At 42.3% G+C, this 18073-nt stretch overlaps 3 protein-coding genes across 16 annotated transcripts in view; 2 read left to right on the top strand and 1 right to left on the bottom strand.

Annotated features, from left to right (window-relative positions):
* Positions 1-11993, top strand: part of MDN1 (midasin AAA ATPase 1) — a 157784-nt gene extending 145791 nt beyond the window's left edge. For 4 of the 6 annotated variants that reach the window (XM_019929433.2, XM_019929432.2, XM_019929431.3 and 1 more), the window contains 8 exons: positions 396-485; positions 1782-1897; positions 2531-2705; positions 4113-4186; positions 4278-4392; positions 5235-5298; positions 6744-6886; positions 7707-9205. In XM_019929433.2, the coding sequence (XP_019784992.2) occupies positions 396-485; positions 1782-1897; positions 2531-2705; positions 4113-4186; positions 4278-4392; positions 5235-5298; positions 6744-6886; positions 7707-7895 (966 nt within the window). In that variant the 3' untranslated portion in view covers positions 7896-9205. Of the gene's footprint in view, positions 1-395; positions 486-1781; positions 1898-2530; positions 2706-4112; positions 4187-4277; positions 4393-5234; positions 5299-6743; positions 6887-7706; positions 9206-11858 lie in introns of those variants that run through there. The other 2 variants (XM_033867562.2, XR_002175219.3) reach the window with 2 other exon arrangements.
* Positions 1-18073, bottom strand: part of ANKRD6 (ankyrin repeat domain 6) — a 282254-nt gene that overhangs the window by 1851 nt on the left and 262330 nt on the right. For 8 of the 9 annotated variants that reach the window (XM_073789437.1, XM_073789436.1, XM_073789434.1 and 5 more), the window contains one exon: positions 15249-17999. In XM_073789437.1, the coding sequence (XP_073645538.1) occupies positions 17428-17999 (572 nt within the window). In that variant the 3' untranslated portion in view covers positions 15249-17427. Of the gene's footprint in view, positions 1-12614; positions 14358-15248; positions 18000-18073 lie in introns of those variants that run through there. The other variant, XR_012324746.1, reaches the window with a different exon arrangement.
* On the top strand, positions 11937-15691 carry LYRM2 (LYR motif containing 2). Its single transcript, XM_033867563.2, has 3 exons — positions 11937-12164; positions 12665-12805; positions 13258-15691. Exons 1-3 carry the CDS (start codon positions 11937-11939, stop codon positions 13336-13338), a joined length of 450 nt encoding a protein of 149 aa, XP_033723454.1. The 3' UTR covers positions 13339-15691.

The following is an 18073-nucleotide window of genomic DNA, read 5'->3' as shown; positions in this document are numbered from 1 at the left end:
CAGTTAAGTTTATGTTGGTTAAGTAGTAAGAATCGTAAGAGTCGTTGACTTAATGCCTGCATTTAGGAAGAGCCTAAATTAACTGAGTTGTTGTCCCTAATTCTTTGACTTAATTATAGTCTAGATTAATTAAAGAATATTTTCATTATTGATATCTTCCTGGGTATTTTGTTTTACTGGGATGGATTTATTAAATGTTAATATTTCCTTTATTCATTTTGCCTCTACATAATGAGAAGGAGAAGAATGGTTGTCTGGTGTCTTAATTGTGCCATTAAATTTGCTCAAGTTTTGCATCTCAGGGGGAGTTCGTACTGCAGGGAATAAGGCAACCAGGTATAGTGAGTTGGTGATTCCAACCTCGGTCTCCTCTATCCGTGGCTTTTCCCTTTTAGCCCTTCTTAAAAGATGTCAATGAACTAAGACAGGAGCTGGAGAGACAGCTGGAAACATGGCAGCCACACGAATCTGGAAACCCAGAAGAAGTAAGTCACTGGTGTTTTTATAAAATATCCTGACTTTTGTTTTTTAAGGTACAGGAAACTTAATAGATTCTTAACTCCAGTTACCTTGGTCAAAGCGACCGAGTATATGGAGAATATAATTCTGAAACCTACATCTATCCATTGTTTTCTGCCTGGTTTGCCACTAGATCTGTAGCTTAATTAAAACAGAGAGAAACTGGTGTGTTTAATTCTTTAACTTCCACTGCTCAATCTGTAATGGATGTAATAGATGTGACAGTGGTTGAAACATGGGGCAAAAGTCTATACTGTGTCACTCTCTGAATAGGCCACCTGGAACATTGCCAGCTGGTATAATATGGCAGTGTAGATAAACCAGATGTTTCCTTTTCAATGACCTTGCATCCTAAATTTACTAATATTTACTAAATACACATTTTAGTTTTGTATCTCTTATCATTATTCTCACCACATGCATTGACTGCTCTGCCATAATTGGCAAAAAAAAAAACTAACCATGGAGCTTTGTATTCAGGAAATAAGCACACTGCTGAGTGTTACTTGAGAGGTTTGCACTCGTCACTTTTGTTTTTGAAACATGAGCCTGAGAGACCATGATTAAGTGGCTGGATCTCCTGGCACCAAAATTACCCATCATGGCCCCCTCTCCACGTGAAGGGTACACATTATATACTCCTCATAGGTGATGTGAATAAGGCATTGATTTGGTCATGAATTCCAGTATTTTATTACCTTATTTTCTCATTGGAACTACGAGTTGTGGCTTTGGTGGAAGAGGAGACATTTTATTTATTTATTTATTATTTTTAATTATTTTCTTTTTAAATTTTATTTATTTTTGGCTGCATTGGGTCTTCGTTGCTGGGTATGGGCTTTCTCTAGTTGCAGCAAGCAGGGGCTACTCTTCGTTGCAGTGCACTGGCTTCTCATTGTGGTGGCTTCTCTTGTTGCAGAGCACAGGCTGTAGGTGTGCGGGCTTCAGTAGTTGTGGCTCTCGGGCTCTAGAGTGCAGGCTCAGTAGCTGTGGTGCACGGGCTTAGTTGCTCCGTGGCATGTGGGATCTTCCCGGACCAGGGCTCGAACCCGTGTCCCCAGCACTGGCAGGCGGACTCTTAACCGCTGTGCCACCAGGGAAGCCCAGGAGGAGACATTTTAAACCAGGTGAATCAGATAGCAGTTTGACAAGAGAAGCAGGTTGTTTTCTACTGCTTTGTTTCAGGCCTTCATCTTGCTGTAATGACTTTGGTTGGCTCCAGCCTACTAAGGGTAACTTACATGTTGTTGCTGTTGTCACAGGAGAAGGCAGCAGTGGAGATGTGGCAGAGTTACCTGGTCTTAACTGCACCTCTTTCACAACAGCTGTGTGAACAGCTTCGTCTCATATTAGAGCCTACCCAGGCTGCCAAGCTGAAGTAAGTCTTCTCCATTGGATGCACTCATGGTACCCTGGAAAGATGGCAGTGCCACCTTTTCTGCTGAGCTTATTAGCACGTAACAGCTATGGTGTTGGCGTCTAGGTTGCCACTTGTGCTGCACAGGCTCTAGTATGGCGTTCCTTACCTTGTTGCCATTTTATCATCTCTACCACAGAAGTTTCTGTGAAGTTCAGTATGAATGCACTTTCTGTGACTAGTTAGTTAATACCTGATGGGAGAATTGGCTGAGCCTTTGGGTGTGTGTGCTGCTCACCCTCTACATGTTGGATCACTCAATTGCTGCATGCGTCACTCACCTAGATCTTTCCAAAGATGTGTCCAGAAGCGTGGTTTCAGAACACAAAAGAGAATCCAAGACTTAATATCCAATGCAAACATTTTTTTTCTTTTTAAAAAGTATTTTAAATTTTCTAAAAGGACCTAATTATTCTTGCCACATACATATCCAGTGTGTCTGCTGCTGATCAAGAAGATCCCAGCCCTTAACAATCTCAATGGACAGTAACACTTCATTGTGCCAGGTTACTGGTTATTTGGTATCACTGGTTATAAGTTATTGTCACTGTGATTTTATCCTTAATCTTGCTCCTGTTTGGTTAAATTTAACAGAGGAGATTATCGAACTGGGAAGCGACTGAACATGCGGAAGGTCATTCCATACATTGCCAGTCAGTTTCGGAAAGACAAGATTTGGCTTCGAAGGACCAAGCCCAGTAAACGGCAGTATCAGATTTGCCTGGCTGTCGATGACTCCTCTAGCATGGTAGACAACCATACCAAACAGGTGAGGAGGAGAAGCGTAGTGGCAGTTTGATGGGCCACCTGAATGATTTAAATATGTTCTGGCTAAAAAACACTTTGAAATACCAGTTAGTTTGTTCTGAGAATATGAGACCATATTTGAGGAGATATAAGATTTAAAAAGTTCAAAGGGGCAATTTCAGGATGTCTCAAAAAATTTTGGTGTCTTACTGCTGTAGGTCGTTTAGATTGTTGTGTTTCTTAGCATGGCCATGCTATTGTCTAGTTGCAGAGTAAGTAAATTTGTCAGTGTTTACTTTCCACTGAATGAATGTACTATATTCTTTTAAGACCATGCACAACGTAATATCTGAATATCCCTGATTTTTTTTTTTTTTTTTGTGGCGGTACGCGGGCCTCTCACTGTTGTGGCCTCTCCTGTTGCGGAGCACAGGCTCAGCGGCCGTGGCTCACGGGCCCAGCTGCTCCGCGGCATGTGGGATCTTCCCGGACCGGGGCAGGAACCCGTGTTCCCTGCATCGGCAGGTGGACTCTCAACCACTGCGCCACCAGGGAAGCCCTGAATATCCCTGATTTTTTAAGATGTCTTCAGTACACGTTTCTTTACGTCTGTGTAGAGTTAGTGTTCTATCAGTAGTAACAAGGCTTAGGAGCCTGGGTGGAGTTATGACCCCCCCACTCCCCCCGCTGTCAGGGATGTGGAGAGTGGGGGGGGGTCTTCGCAGTGATGCTGTTGCCCAGCACAAGTCAGCGAGCAGCCTGAAGGCTGTGCACAAGCTCTGCTGGAAAAAGTGTAACCTCTGCACCTGTGTTCAGGTCTCAACTCCCCACTTAGCACCGCATGACTTTGGGCAGTTCATTTTGTGAGTTTTACCTTCTGAAAAAATGATTATAACAATACTTACTCAAGCTCAGAGCTGTTATGAGACTAAGTGAAGTCATGTATGCAGAGCACTCAGTTTAGTGCCTGGCACTTGATGCATGTTCAACAGATGTTAGTTGCTACAAGTGTCGTCATCTTTTTAACTGAATTTAAATTCTGAAACTATACTGTCATTTATGCATAGTTTAGAATAAATTGGTTTTAAAAATCTTTTACCCGTGAGAGATTACTTTATAGTGAAAAAAGGGGGAAGAAACCTTAAAAATTTATGGACCAAATTTCTCAAGATCGCTTTTACTGAATGATGTCTAGAGCAGACCTTTCCTACTAGTATAAAGGATATTGGGTTTCAGCGCTTGTGCTGTTAGCCAGGGCCTAAGCCACCAAAGCCTCTGAGTTTGTTGTGAATAGCCATATTGATGTTGTTCCCCTGTGTGCCATAACAAAAAAGGAGTGTTTTCTGTGGGAATCTTGGTATAAAAAAGGTTGAAAGGCATTGGTGTAGAGGATATTCCGATTTCTTCAACCCTTCACTTTGTTTCACAGCTTGCCTTTGAATCTCTGGCTGTGATTGGAAATGCTCTAACCTTTCTGGAAGTGGGTCAGATTGCGGTGTGCAGGTAAGAGTGCCTTTTAATCCCATTGGGAAAACCAGCCTTTTTCTGCATGACAAAAAATAACTCCCATTGTATTTGGGTTTTCTCCCCCAAGTTTTGGAGAGTCCGTAAAGCTGTTACACCCATTCCACGAACAGTTCAGTGATTACTCAGGGTCCCAGATTCTGCGGCTCTGCAAATTCCAACAAAAGAAAACCAAGATTGCTCAGGTATGCTGATGACTTCAGATGTCTTCTGCGGTTATTTTATGGTATAGGAGAGACATAATTTTTAGAACTCCCTCCTCCCCAGTATGGTAAAATTTACAAAAGAGAATAGTCCTGAGCCTCAGCCGGTGTACCACTGGAGGAGAATCTCCCTTGGCATCCATTATTAAATAGCATGTGATCTCTCTTTCTCAGTTTTTCAAAGATCATTTGACTTTGCATCATTGATTTTCTGGCTCCCTATTTTGAGAGGTTTGGAACATTTTGGAAAAATGAACCACCTCCCAGTACCCTTATCAAGTGGGTCAAGGCCAATTTCTCTCTACCATTTAGCCTAGAGAAGATGATGTGAAATAAAGCCAGTGCTTGCTCGGGATGGCGTACGTTCTAAACACAGCATATGGGGTAACAATTCTGTCCTCCTGGTTCCTGCCGTAATTTAGCCTCCTTCACGTTACACTGGATATTTTATGTTTTCTTGCCTTCTTTTTTTTGCTCAGCTGTTTTCCTTTCTTGAAAGAAGACAGCTCTTTGGTTCATTTGGGGGTTACTGACTTCTTGTTCCCCAGAGGAAGTGTTTCTTTTCCTTTGGGGTTTCTCGTAGAACACTAGTGGGGTATATGCCAGGGACACAGGTCTTGTCTGTGCTTGAGAATGCCAGCACCCAACGTAAATGCCAAGTGCAAGGATTGTCAGTCCTTTACGGATGGATGGAAGGGACAGCTTGCTTGCTATAGATTTGAGATGGTTATCTGATAATCACTTAAGTGCCAGCAGTAATTTCAGTCTCTGTGATAGTGGGAAGAGAGCTTAAATAGTTTTCTAATTGTCTATTTCTGGTTTAGTTTCTAGAGTCTGCAGCCAACATGTTTGCAGCCGCTCAGCAGCTCTCACAAAACATCAGTCCAGGTGAGCTGCGTTCTTTGGTCTTTGCTAATAACACACTTTTCTTTTCTCGTACTGTTTGCAAGTTGCTTTTCATCTCAGTGTACCTATCACCATCTTTTAAAGTGTAAGCTCTATAGGAAAACACATAAACAGGGGATGATGCAGAGGTATTAAACATTCATGGAGTTTTTTACTCACCTGTTCATTCATTCAGAAATTTTTATTGAACCCATACTCAAGAGGCTTATAATCAAAGGAGAAGGTAGACACCAACTAGTTTGTAATTAACTAGTATATATTTGATAGATTTGAGTTCAATTGTGAATGAAAGGAGTAAGGGTGTGTGGAATTAAATGTAAAGAGTATTCAATATTTTAATAACAAAGGAAAATGGAGAAGGACATAATTCAGAAACCAGCTAATCCATCCATGATTGATTTGGAGCTCTTGCAGCACACCAGTTCTTTAGCCTTCCCCTGAATCCTCAATTCTGATTGTACCATGGGAAGACTTCCCTTTGAAGCAGGTCATTCACGCCTCTCAACACTTGCTAACCTTCCCTGACAGAAGACAGCCTGCCTTTAAGCACAACAGTCTTTCACTGGAAAATATGCTAAAAATATAATATGCTAAAAATTTTAATACATTTTTATTCACTGGTCATGTTAGTGGTCCCTTCTATTTAAGTTTTTGTTTAAATTTCTATTTAAGTTTTTTTTCAAGAAAAAAACAATTTAGGTACAAGAAATTGACAGAAATCTGAAGCTAATAGACAGTGACTGAAAGTTGGAAGATACAGTTCTAGGTTTCTGATCTGGGCACTTTCTTCTAATGGTCTACTCAGGACTGCTCTTTTTATACTTCATATCTATAAACATATGTTTTAATTCTCACATGTTGCTGTACAATGAAGTTGATCTAAATGTGACATTCCCCAAGGCACTACTGGGAAATTGTTTTATTGACAGAAGTTTTGTATGTCTTTGTGCAGCCTTGTCTGTGACTCTCACGTTCAAAGTAATAGATCTAATTGGAGGCCGCCTTTATTTGTGCCCAGAATTCACCAGTTTCAGAGAACTGCTTGGTTTTGATAGCACAGAGAAAGCCTGCACTAATTTGTCTTACTGTCCGCAGTTTACTTATTTTTGGCTGCGTTGGTCTTCATTGCTGCGCGCAGGCTTTCTGTAGTTGCGGCGAGCAGGGGCTACTCTTCCTTGTGGTGCGCAGGTTTCTCATTGCAATGGCTTCTCTTGTTGCAGAGCATGGGCTCTAGGCGTGCAGGCTCAGTAGTTGTGGCACACGGGCTTAGTTGCTCTGCGGCAGATCTTCCTGGACCAGGGCTCGAACCTGTGTCCCCTGCATTGGCAGGCGGATTCTTAACCCCTGCGCCACCAGGGAAGTCCCTGTATGTAGTCTGAGTTGTCGTTTGAGTTGAGTTGTTCCTCTGCTGTTATGTTCTACTACAGAAACTGCACAGCTCCTCCTGGTGGTCTCTGATGGACGCGGCCTTTTCTTTGAGGGCAAAGACAGAGTCCTAGCAGCAGTTCAGGCCGCCCGGAATGCTAACATCTTTGTCATTTTTGTTGTGTTGGACAATCCCAGTTCACGGGTGAGTGATTACTAAAAGCCACTTTTCTGGGGATTCCCTTCAAGTTGTTCTATCTGAAGAATGGCCTGGGTCTCACAGTCATACCGAGAACTCTTATAACATTCATGGCATCCTGAAGGGCACTGTTCTAGGCATTTTATAATTATTTTCTCATATAACCGAGCAGTAACTCAGTGATGTAGGGATGGTTATTCCCACTCTACAGTGAAGGACAGAAGCACAGAGGTTGTAGGTAATGACAAGGAAGCCAGTATTCAGACTGACTCAGTCTGTCCTCTTAACCACTTTCTGTACTAACTAGTACTCTGGTGGGTCATCTCCCTCTGCACCGCGTCGCTGCAGGTATCGCAGCCTCGATGATGGGCCCTGTCCGTTGGAAACATAGACCAACCTTTCCAAGTACTTGGATCTCAGCAGTGCCCTCCTCAAAGGAGGAGGCATCAGTCACTACATGAAAGATGTCCACGGGGTGGTCTGTTCCCGGGGAAGTACTGTCTCTGCAGGTCACATTGAGGCCTGGATAGCAAGCTGAAAATTTAATGTGAATTATTCCAAGTAGAGAATAGGAAATACCATTGTAGGGAAATCAGGTTTGCTTATCTACCCCTTTCCTTCCCTTTCAGTGGGCATTCTGGAAGGGGTGCTCAGAAAGAGATCTGCTGCCTCCTTATAAGAGTTCTGTTTTACTTAGTGATAAGAGCTATTTTTATAAGCAGGAATTAGACATGTGAGACCTAAAAATTGTCTGCAAAGGAGATCATAAAAGAGCTAGCCAAGGACACTGATTTAGTTTTATTTCTAAATGTTTTTTTTTTGCCAGGATTCTATCTTGGACATCAAGGTACCAATATTTAAAGGGCCTGGAGAGATGCCTGAAATCCGATCCTACATGGACGAGTTCCCATTCCCGTTCTATATAATCCTACGCGATGTGAACGCACTTCCCGAGACGCTCAGCGATGCTCTCAGGCAGTGGTTTGAGCTGGTGACAGCCTCTGACCACCCATAGAACAGAAGGAACACAGTCCTAAGTGAGACTTTGCGGTCAGAATGTCACACTGCTTGCCGGGTGCTCCCCTTTGGACAACTGTTTCTGAACTCCCAGCTCAAAAATGGTATTTAATCTTAGATTTGATTTATAAACGTTCACCCAACAGCTACAAAAAATTTTATTGCAACATTTTACAACACGATTTCAGAGCCTAGAGAAAACTCATGCTCCCTGCTGTGCCTGGGCGCCAGTGCTTGTAATAAACTTGGGGTGAAGGAACAGCAGCAGCAGGTGTCTGGGCTCGTACCTGGGGTGGGGGGTGGCGCTGCCCTTTGGGCTCGTCTCAGAAGTCCTGGCCCAAGAGGAGGCTGCACCCCACCCTTGGTGGCCAGCTGCCTGCCTTCCCTCCCAGGGACCCTGGACACCTCCATGAGGAGATGCTGCTGGAAGCATGGGACTGTGCCAGGCCTCTGGGCAAAGGACTAAAGGGAACTTCCCTTTTGACCCTGCGCTAATAAGGCTTGGCCTTGAGAAGCCCACAGTGTGTACCCGAAAGCTGTCAAGTGGCTAAGGCAGCTGCGGGTTTTTTTTAGAGAGTCTGTGTTTTTTTTTACTGTGCTTCTTATGAAAGGAACTAACTTCTCTACGAGGGGAGGAGGCTTGTGGTATGTGTGTTTTTTTATAAAACAGACATCATGGGAGCCCAAATCATCAGAAAATGACCCTTGGGCCATGTATGAATAAAAGGGCTTTTCAGTGTCCTCCCCTTCACCTTTGCTGCTTCGGGAGACTATGCAATGATGGAAGGATGATTTTTCCTTTATTTCATTCTCTCTGTGCCATAGTTCCTGCTGTTGTAGTAATTTATTTCTTTAGTTCATTTTTTCTTAACAGTTAAGAGGAAGAATCATTCCTCACACTGATTTCAAGTTGAACTGAGCCTGTCTTAGGCTGGAAAAGAAGTGCTGTATCAGAAGAACTAAGCAGCCACATCTTTTTTTCCAGTCAAAAATCCATCAACAATAGTTTTTAGGCAGTTTTTACTTGGCCAAAAAGCAGTGCTTGAATACTTAACTGTGTGCTGTGTTCTCGTCAAGCTCTGTCAGATGTTCTTTCGTAGACAACATGCCATGACGTAATCATCTATCTCCGTGTCTGTTATCAAGTTACACTGTGAAGTGTGCCACCCTTTTGAGGTGGTCCTCAAAGACAGTTTGCTTGTTGTTTAACCAGGTGTCCTAACGCATGTACCTGAGGTTATATCATTTTTTATTCTAAAAAGCTATGCAGCTTATATTCTGAAAATTATTAAAAAATATACCACTGTTGATGTAACTTGTGCTGCTCCAAGATGAAATCTGAGTGTAAGAGATGTATCACTGGCCAAAGCAGGAAGTTTAATCTTCCAGCAGGGAGGGAAGACACCAACATTATGACTGTGATGCGGTCCATCATATCTACCTTTAATTGACAGGACAAGCTAAGCTGAAGCATCCCAACTGATGTACCAGCATAGTGATTCTCTTGGCCCTGGGATAGCTAATAGGATCTGGAACAGATGAATTTCAGTAAGCAAGTTACCCAAGAGTGCTAGCTTCAGTTTGTGCTGTGACAGGAAAAGGGTTGGGAAGCACAGGAGCAGACACAGGAGACCCATCAGGAACTGAGGGCGTTGGTTAGGAAGAGTGACATACCTGTGTCACTTAGAAGAAGCTACTGCGGGTAGGCTTGCTCTCTCACACACTCTCACTTGGAGCTCAACCTTTACATTTGCCTTACCTTCCTCTCCACCTCCATCCAAACCCCAATCTTATCCAGTCTAACTTCTGGATATTTACCTTATTCTGTCTTCCCTTTTGCTTTCCGCTGACTGCAGTGCAGCTGGAGCTCTCTTATAATGTAGCTTGAGGGGGACTTCCCTGGGGGTAAAGAATCCACCTTCCAATGCAGGGGACACAGGTTCCATCCCTGGTCAGGGAACTAAGATCCCACACGCCACGGGGTAGCGAAGCCTGCACACCTCAACTAGAAAGCCTGTGTGCCGCAAACTACGAGCCCACGCACCGCAACAAAAGATCCCGCGTGCCGCAACTAAGACCTGATGCAGCCAAAAAATTTTTTAATAAATATTAAAGTAAATAAAATGTAGCTTGAACTACTAATCACTTTGCTAGCTTCACTTAGTCATACTCACAACATCCAAGGAGATCTTTCTGAATTCCTATGAAGAAGGTACCATTTGTTGCTTCTTAGCACTACCTGCCTCCCCTGTCCCTTCTCTCCCAGCATCCCCACCACACTATTTGATCTGATCACAGCAAACCACACGGGCCTTGGAATCTGCCAGTGTTCCATGCATTCTTTGTCTAGAATTCTCTTACCCACTTGGCATTTCTGACTTTGCCTAGCTCAGATAAGCCCTCCAGGAAGAATGAGCTCCCACAGTATGAGCCTTGACAACATCTATAAATACTACGTTGGACTTACGTCTTCCTACCCAAAGGGTGATTCTAAGGACAGGGGGCATATATGACTCATGACAGCATTACCAATGTCTAGCATGAGTGAATCTTTCTGGATGGGAAGAAAAAATAGTATAAAAATGTCAGTTCTCACTTTATAGATTCAACACATTCAAAATTTCAGTAACGATTCTAAGATGATTTAGAGGAAAATAATACAAAACATTTCTAAAGGTCATACAGACCATTAATAGAAGACTCTTACCAGATACTACAGGGGAGTATTCCTGCCTAATAATAAAACATACAACAACAAAGAAGTAAAAACGACCTGGATGAAATTATCCTGAGGGTTACTCAGACCCTAAAAGAATTTACCAAGAGTATCACAAATCCCAGGAATATGAATGAATTAGTTAATAAATGGTGCTGAAATTATAGTTTACAACTGGAAAAGAACTTATATCCCCATTATGCTATAAACCAAAATCTTAGATAAACATTAACAATGAAAATTTTTTAAAGCTCTGAAGGGGAGAAGATAAAATTGAAAAGGCTCAAAAGAATGGAAAATACACGTGACTATATAGAGACTTAAAGCTATAAAAGGAAAAGGATCAAAGTTTAAAAAAATATGGCAAACAGCCCATATAAAATTAGAATAAAATTCTGGATCATCATAAAGGGACCAAAGTCATAACAATTCACAAAATAAGTGTAACTAAAAGTGGCAAGGGATATTTAACTTCACTACTATTTAAAAGAGAAAAAAAATCAATGAACTGCTAATTAGTAGACAAATTTTGAAATACGTGGTTATGGTATTAGCATCATTCACACAATGCCTGGTAATGTTCAAAATCTTCAGAGTGCTTATATGCGCCAGGTTCTGTTCTCAGTGCACTACATACAATACAGTACAACAGCTCTGGGGTAGATGCTGTTATTTCACTTTACAGACGAGGAAACACACCCACAAAAGTAGCCAGAAGTACACAACTGGGAAAAGGGAGCTCCAAGGATTCCAAGCAAGGCAATCAAGTAAATGCACAGTGAACGAACAGGAAATTGAACACTTTGGGCTGTATTTTAATTCAGAACAATCCTGTTTTTTTAAAGAAGGGATTCACTAACCCCTTACAGTTAATATAACCTAAGCGTAAGGAGTGTGTTGAGGGGAGGATAAAACGATTATGGGGGGGAAAAGCAAGGCGTAGGGATGTTTGGTTCCTCATTACTAGTTACACAAAATTCTCAAAACTGCAATGGGACAACCATTTAAAGCCTTGTAACTAAGGACGATCATGAAGACTACAACGCCAGGAAAAATGCTCGCAGTAGAAAAGAACAGGGACAAGAACGAGAAAAGGGGACAAGCACAACACAAACTAAGAAATTAACTTTTAAATTTTTAGAATTTTTCACTATACGCACTAAATCTCAAAAAGAATATACTAAAATAGTTTTCTTCCCTCACCCCCCAACTCCTTTCATTTAATGAAACTTAACCACGTGTCAGGAACTGGGCTAAATGCCTCACCACCATCTCATTCTTACAACAACCTGTGAAGCAGGAACTGTTATCCTGTTTTCACGGATGAGCAAACTTAGGCTAAGACAAAGCGAAACTGCCTTGAGCTTCAGTTCCGACTGCCGGGCTCCCGGAGCCAGCGCAACTGTCGCCGGCGCCTCCCGGGAAACCGAGCTCGCCCCGCCCCGTCACCGCCCCACTTCCGCCCCTGCGCACTGGGGCTCTGGCGGACCGCGCTGTCTGGACGTGATGGCAGCTTCCCGCTTACCCCCAGCGACGCTAACGCTAAAGCAGGTACCAACTATCCTCACCGGCCTCTTAGGGCAGCTTTACTGGGTCTGAGCTCGATTCTCTACCGCCCCCTGCACCCATTCTATAGAGGGGTCTCGGGGACTACTGGGGCGGACGACCCTGCGCGCGCCCCACTCTGATTGGTTCGGGCGGGGGGGGCGCGGCTTCGCGCCGCCGCGGGTGGCGGGGGGGGGGCCGACGGGAAGTGCAAGGGGGTTGGGGCTACTTTCCAGTCCTGGTGCAAAAGGCGGGCCGGGCTCTTGATCTTGAGCCCGGATCCCCACTGCCTAGGTGACTGCGGGAAGGACTGGTCTACTGCTTGTACTCTTGATTTTAAGTTTGATAAGGGAGTAAGGAGACAACGCAAACAAACTTCTTGCCGTTTTCTTAAAAGAAAAAAGGTGGTTTTCTTTCCCCTTTTCAAAATTGAGAACCAAAGAGAAAAGAGCCTACCGGGCTGACGATTGTGCAGCTGTAATTGCCATTTCTCCTCCCCTGTACAGTTCGTGAGAAGGCAACAAGTTCTCCTCCTCTACAGAAGGATTTTGCAGGCAATTCGGCAAGTTCCAAATGATTCTGATCGCAAATACCTGAAGGACTGGGCAAGGGAAGAATTCAAAAGAAACAAAAGTGCCACCGAAGAGGTGAGACCAAGATCATGGTGATGGTAGGCCCTGACCCTTTTGTACTGATTAGTGAGTTTTTAAAAAAATTTGATAGATATCTTGGGATATGTCACTGAGATGGTATATCTTGATCATTGCTCTTGATGTTACTGATTTTTCACTTAACTGATATTTTAAATTTAACAATGTTTGCTATATCTACACTCTACAGTAGCACCACCCAACTTGTCTGTTAAACCACACACACACGAAAAGATAATAAATATTACAGCATGATGGTTTGGGAAGTATGTGTGGGGTGTATGAAAGCATGCCAGACATTGTGTACCCCTAATTGTTAACTTTTGGCTTTCCTAAAGGGCATCAGTGCCAATTCTCAGTATTAGTTCCTAATTTTAACAAATAAAATGGTAGAGCTGTACCTTGTTTAACCAGTGAAAACAGTGACCAGATTTCACTTTCTTCTACAGGATACAATCCGGATGATGATTACTCAAGGCAATATGCAGCTCAAAGAGTTAGAAAAAACACTTGCTTTAGCCAGATCTTAACTACAGCATTATTCTGAAAGGTTTTCAAAGTCTCCATGTGTTTAGTTGAGCTTAGGCTCAACAGTGGGTAGCCCAAAGCCAAGTGAAACTATCTGTACATAGAGCCCTTGAGCAAAATATCAGAACATGGAGCATGGCATATCAGAGAGAGCCAAGAAAAGGGCATAAGAGCAATTGTCTTAGCACTGAAAACATACCTTTTATTTTGAAAATGTCCTTGGATATGTCAGCAGTTTTTGGAAGAAGCAAAAACCAGTACGATAGCACATAAAAAGATGTTCAACACCATTAATCATTAGGAAAATGCAAATCAAAACCACCAAGAGATACTATTTACATCCACTAGAATGGCTATAATTAAAAAGGAAGATAATTGCAAATGTTGGCGAGGATGAGGATGCGGAGAAACTGGAACCCTTAAACACTGCTGGTGGGACTATAAAATTGTGCAGCCACTTTGGAAAAAAGACTGTCAGTTGCCCAAAAGGTTAAACAGCATTATTCGTAATAGCCAAAAAGTAGACCATCCAAATGCCCATCAGCTGATTAATGGATAAGTAAAACGTGGAATACCCATACAATAAAGTATTATTTAGCAAACAGAAAGGGACGGAGTACTGATACATGCTACACCTGGATGAACCTTGAAAACATTAAGTGGCCAGTCACAAAAGATCATGTATGGTATGATTCTATTTATATGAATGCACAACTCTGAATATACTAAAATCTGCTGAACTGTACATTTTACAGGTATGTGAATTATATCTGAATAAAGCCATTTTTCCCCAATTTTTTTGAAATATAATTGATATATAATATTGTGTAAGTCAATTAAGCTGTTTTAAAACAGTGTGAGGTATAGGGCTGGAGGTGTACTGACCTCAGGAGACACCATGGAGCTTCCTTGGAAAGTCCTTCTGCATTAACCCTCAGGGTTGTTGAGGTATGTTCTTCAGATGTGTTGCATCTGATACTCAAGAGGACTTTCCAAAAAGATCACCACTGGGAATCTAGAACTTTGTAGGAAAAAGAAGAAAGAGAAGTTTAACAAATTCACTGAAGCACCTACCAAGAAGAAGAGGCAACTCCTGGTCAAAACGAATGTGGTTACCTTAATATCCACATGGAAAGTAAAATAAATCATTAATTAAGGAAGCTCCTCAGTGCATTAGGTTCTCCTCCAGTGACAGGAAAAAACAGAGTTTGAAGAATACATTGGAGACAGAAGTTGACTTCAGGACACTTTTGAAAGAGACCAAATGTGTTTAACAGTTAATTTAGTGAAAGTGAAAGCTCGTGGAAGAAGCTGGGATTGGCAGTTCACCTACAGAACAAATCTAAAAAGTTAATCCAAGAATCAGAGTTAATCCAAGAATCTACATCTGAAAGATGTAGAAAAACTTTTGCAGGATAAACAGTGTCTAGTGTTGGACCGTGTGCCATTGGAGAGGTGTAAACCAGTGGTGTGTCACTAACCTGCATTCCGAGCCACCCTTGCCCTTCCACAGCTCCAGAACCCACAAGACAAAAAATAATTCTGAATACTCTGCCACCGGGGGATGGGCTAATCTAAAATGCTTACATAAGCCAATTTTCAGGTTTTTATATAGATGTACGTTAATCAAGCCATCTGATGAACAGAGGGAGAAGCATGTGTGAACAGTTTCTGAACAGAGAACCTTAGAAAGACTTACTCTTTTGTGTAGCATGATTGGCAAATACTCAAGTACAGGCTATCTAGTAAATCTAAAATCTTGAAGCTAAAAACCATCCTTTTATGAAGCGTGACAAGCAGTGACTTTGATGTTCTTCCTAGAAGCACTGTATGTGGAAGATGTAAGAGCATTTGTGGTTTGTATTTGCAAGAATCAAATACCACAGACTCTCCAAGAAAACCTAATGTGGGGTTTTGTTTTGATTTTGTTTAAGTGAATAAAACATGAAAATTTGAATTTTCATCTTCCAGAGACTAAGACTATTCTCGTGGACAAGCTTTTCCCTTCCTCTCTAAAGAACAGTTTAATTTTATTTGTTCACTTACATCTTTGCGTATCTCCTGAATTATAGGCCAAGTCCGTTGTTTAGCCCAAGAGAAGATCTATTTAGCAATTTCTTCTCCCATGTGGAACCATGGTCATTAAGATGTTGGCCAGAATAGAACGCTGGTGAAACACATTTTATTCATCATCTTCATCAGTATTTTGGATTAGGCAAATTTACTGTCTGGGTGTTCCCTGTAAACTAACTATACTGTTGTTTGAATGTTGAAGTTTTGTTCCTAAAGTTTAAGATGTCTGAATGTTCAACTAATGTATATTAACTACAATAAATCCATCTTTAAACCCCTTTATTATAATATCTATTATATTATCTAAATTATTAGAATTGTTTTAAATTCAAAAGCTTTCTAGCATGAGAAGTGGCTGAGGCTATTACTTAACATATCGCCTGCCCCTGTGTCATTTTTTTTCCCCTTTAAAGTGTGCCACTGAAGTTTTAAATTCGACAAGACGAGCTTACAAACCTGAAAATAAACTTGAGAGAACATCAAATAAATTCCCTGTCCAGGTTTTGTAATGATGACATACATCTACATTTATTAGGAACGCCTAGATCCATAGATTGTCAGTATTCAAAAGAACAAACCAAAAACAACTGAGCTTGATGGGCAGAACACATAGGGACTAAATGCATACTTTTGTTTTTCTGGGTGTTCCCATGTCAAGTCGTCATATTTTCTCTTTGGCTCAATGAGCAAAGGTTCATTCAAAAATTACAGACAACAGTTACTTGGTTCCTCTGTTTATAGAAATAGAATCGAGGTTTCTATGCATATATGGAATTTTGAGGAGATGAATATAATGCCACAAGGGACAAGAAGCTTGGAAGATAATTAAATCCAAAGTTTCAACATACTGTTACTTTTGCAACTTTGTATACTCCATACAGTAACATCCACAGGGCTCCCTGAAGCTGGGGAATCCAAGTCAATTTATTGCTTATTTACCTTGACATAGTTGCTACAAAGCAGTGGAAAGCTTTTGAGGTTCTTCAATGACAACTCAGTTCAAAATGAAATACTTTCAAGAAACAGCCTTATTTCTTTATAAAATGTAGACCAATAAGCTCACATTCAGAAAGGTACTCTAAGATAACTGGCTGTGAATTAGGTTATAGAAATTTCAGGTAATTGCTACGTGAATGTTTTTTCCATTAATCCACTTTAAAGTCACTATGATTAATTGTACTGTTTCTTTCTTTTGGTTGAAAGATACAGAAACCATGATCCAATGATCTGAATCTTTCTCGTTTGAGTTCATTGACATTCCCAGCGCTATTATTAGCCAATTAACCCATTATTTAAATACACTCTGACTTTTCAAAACATTTTACGATATACTGGATCTTGTGACATCATGAAAATCCTTCTCCTCAAAGCTTCTTTGGTGAGTTTTCCCTGGTTAAGATGTCAGCATTTGGGGAACTATGAACTTGAGGGAGTTCAGCGTGTCTGTTACAGCTCTTACAGAAAGACACTGTCCAGGCACAGCAGGCATGTTGATATGAATGACTGCTTGACTTGAATGCACAGGGATTAATATTTTTTCTTGCTTTTCATTTACATTATTTCATATCCTGAATATTGGGGTTTAGGCTTACACATCCTTCAGTTTCTTAGCACAGCTCGCTTAATCTGAGCTTTTGAACTTCAGATGAACTTGAGCTGAGGTTTCAAATCTGTAATGAAACCTGAAACCAAGTGTCCCCTAGTTTCAGTCTAATTGTTGAAGTCTTCACAACTTCAGGGCATAGGAAGCATGTGTCTGGCACGTTTTAGAAATTAGTGATTTTTTTAAAAGGCAAGGTCTGCTATGTGTACAATAACTGACACCTCCAACATAGCTCTTCTGCAGCTGCAGGACCGGAAATCTTCAGGAATCCTTGCCCCCCGCCCTCCCCCACGGCATGCAGGATCCTAGTTCCCAGACCAGGGATCGAACCCCCGCCCCCTGCACTGGAAGCACAGTCAACCACTGGACCACCAGGGAAGTCCCAGGAATCCTTTCTCGTCCCACTTCCCAGGCCCTAGTTTTCCTTGTGTACCTTAGTCCTTAGTTTAGCAAGTTCCTCCTCTAAACTTTTAATGTGTTCCTCCAGCGTGGCCTTGTCTTGCTGGGCTTTCTGACTGGCTTGGCTTCGTGCTTCTTCAATCTTCCTTTCATACCACTTTTCCATCTGGGTGGAAACAGCCTCAAAGAAATACTGAGTGAGCTCCAGTGCTTGGGAGGTGTCCCGAGTATGAGGGGCAGTCTGCTCGCCACCTGCTGCTGGTGGCGGCTGTCCGCAGGTGGTGCTGGGTGCTGGCTGCTGGCCACGGTGCCTCGTCTGCCCACTTTTCCCAGACTTCTTGGTTTGGGTGCCTCTGTCAACACAGGGCCCAGCCTGCGGGTCGCATTTGGCTGCCTCTTTCAAGGGTAACGAGGCTGTCTGGACCTTGACACTCCTCAGTCGGGAGCCTGTACAGTCCAAGGAAGACAGCTCCTGCTGGAGTCTGTGGGCGGCTGTGGAGCTGAGGGCCTTTTCCTTGGGCCTGACCACCTGAGGGGGGCTGTCAGAGGCTGCTACTGGACCTGCGGTCACCACTGACTGATCCACACCTGGTTTCGGAAGGAAAACAAAAGTGAGAGCGAATCCGTGTTCATACAGTCACATGGGCTGGCATTTGAGAGTC

This window comes from Tursiops truncatus, chromosome 12, assembly GCF_011762595.2.
Source record: "Tursiops truncatus isolate mTurTru1 chromosome 12, mTurTru1.mat.Y, whole genome shotgun sequence".
Lineage (NCBI taxonomy): Eukaryota > Metazoa > Chordata > Mammalia > Artiodactyla > Delphinidae > Tursiops > Tursiops truncatus.
Note: the sequence above shows the minus strand (reverse complement) of the source record. Positions and strands in the feature narration are given on the sequence as shown.

Coding starts and splice junctions, on each gene's coding strand:
- LYRM2 (XM_033867563.2), top strand. CDS start 11,937: ATGAGCAAACTTAGGCTAAGACAAAGCGAAACTGCCTTGAGCTTCAGT. Junction 12,165..12,664: donor CGACGCTAACGCTAAAGCAG/GTACCAACTATC, acceptor TCCCCTGTACAG/TTCGTGAGAAGGCAACAAGT. Junction 12,806..13,257: donor ACAAAAGTGCCACCGAAGAG/GTGAGACCAAGA, acceptor TTTCTTCTACAG/GATACAATCCGGATGATGAT.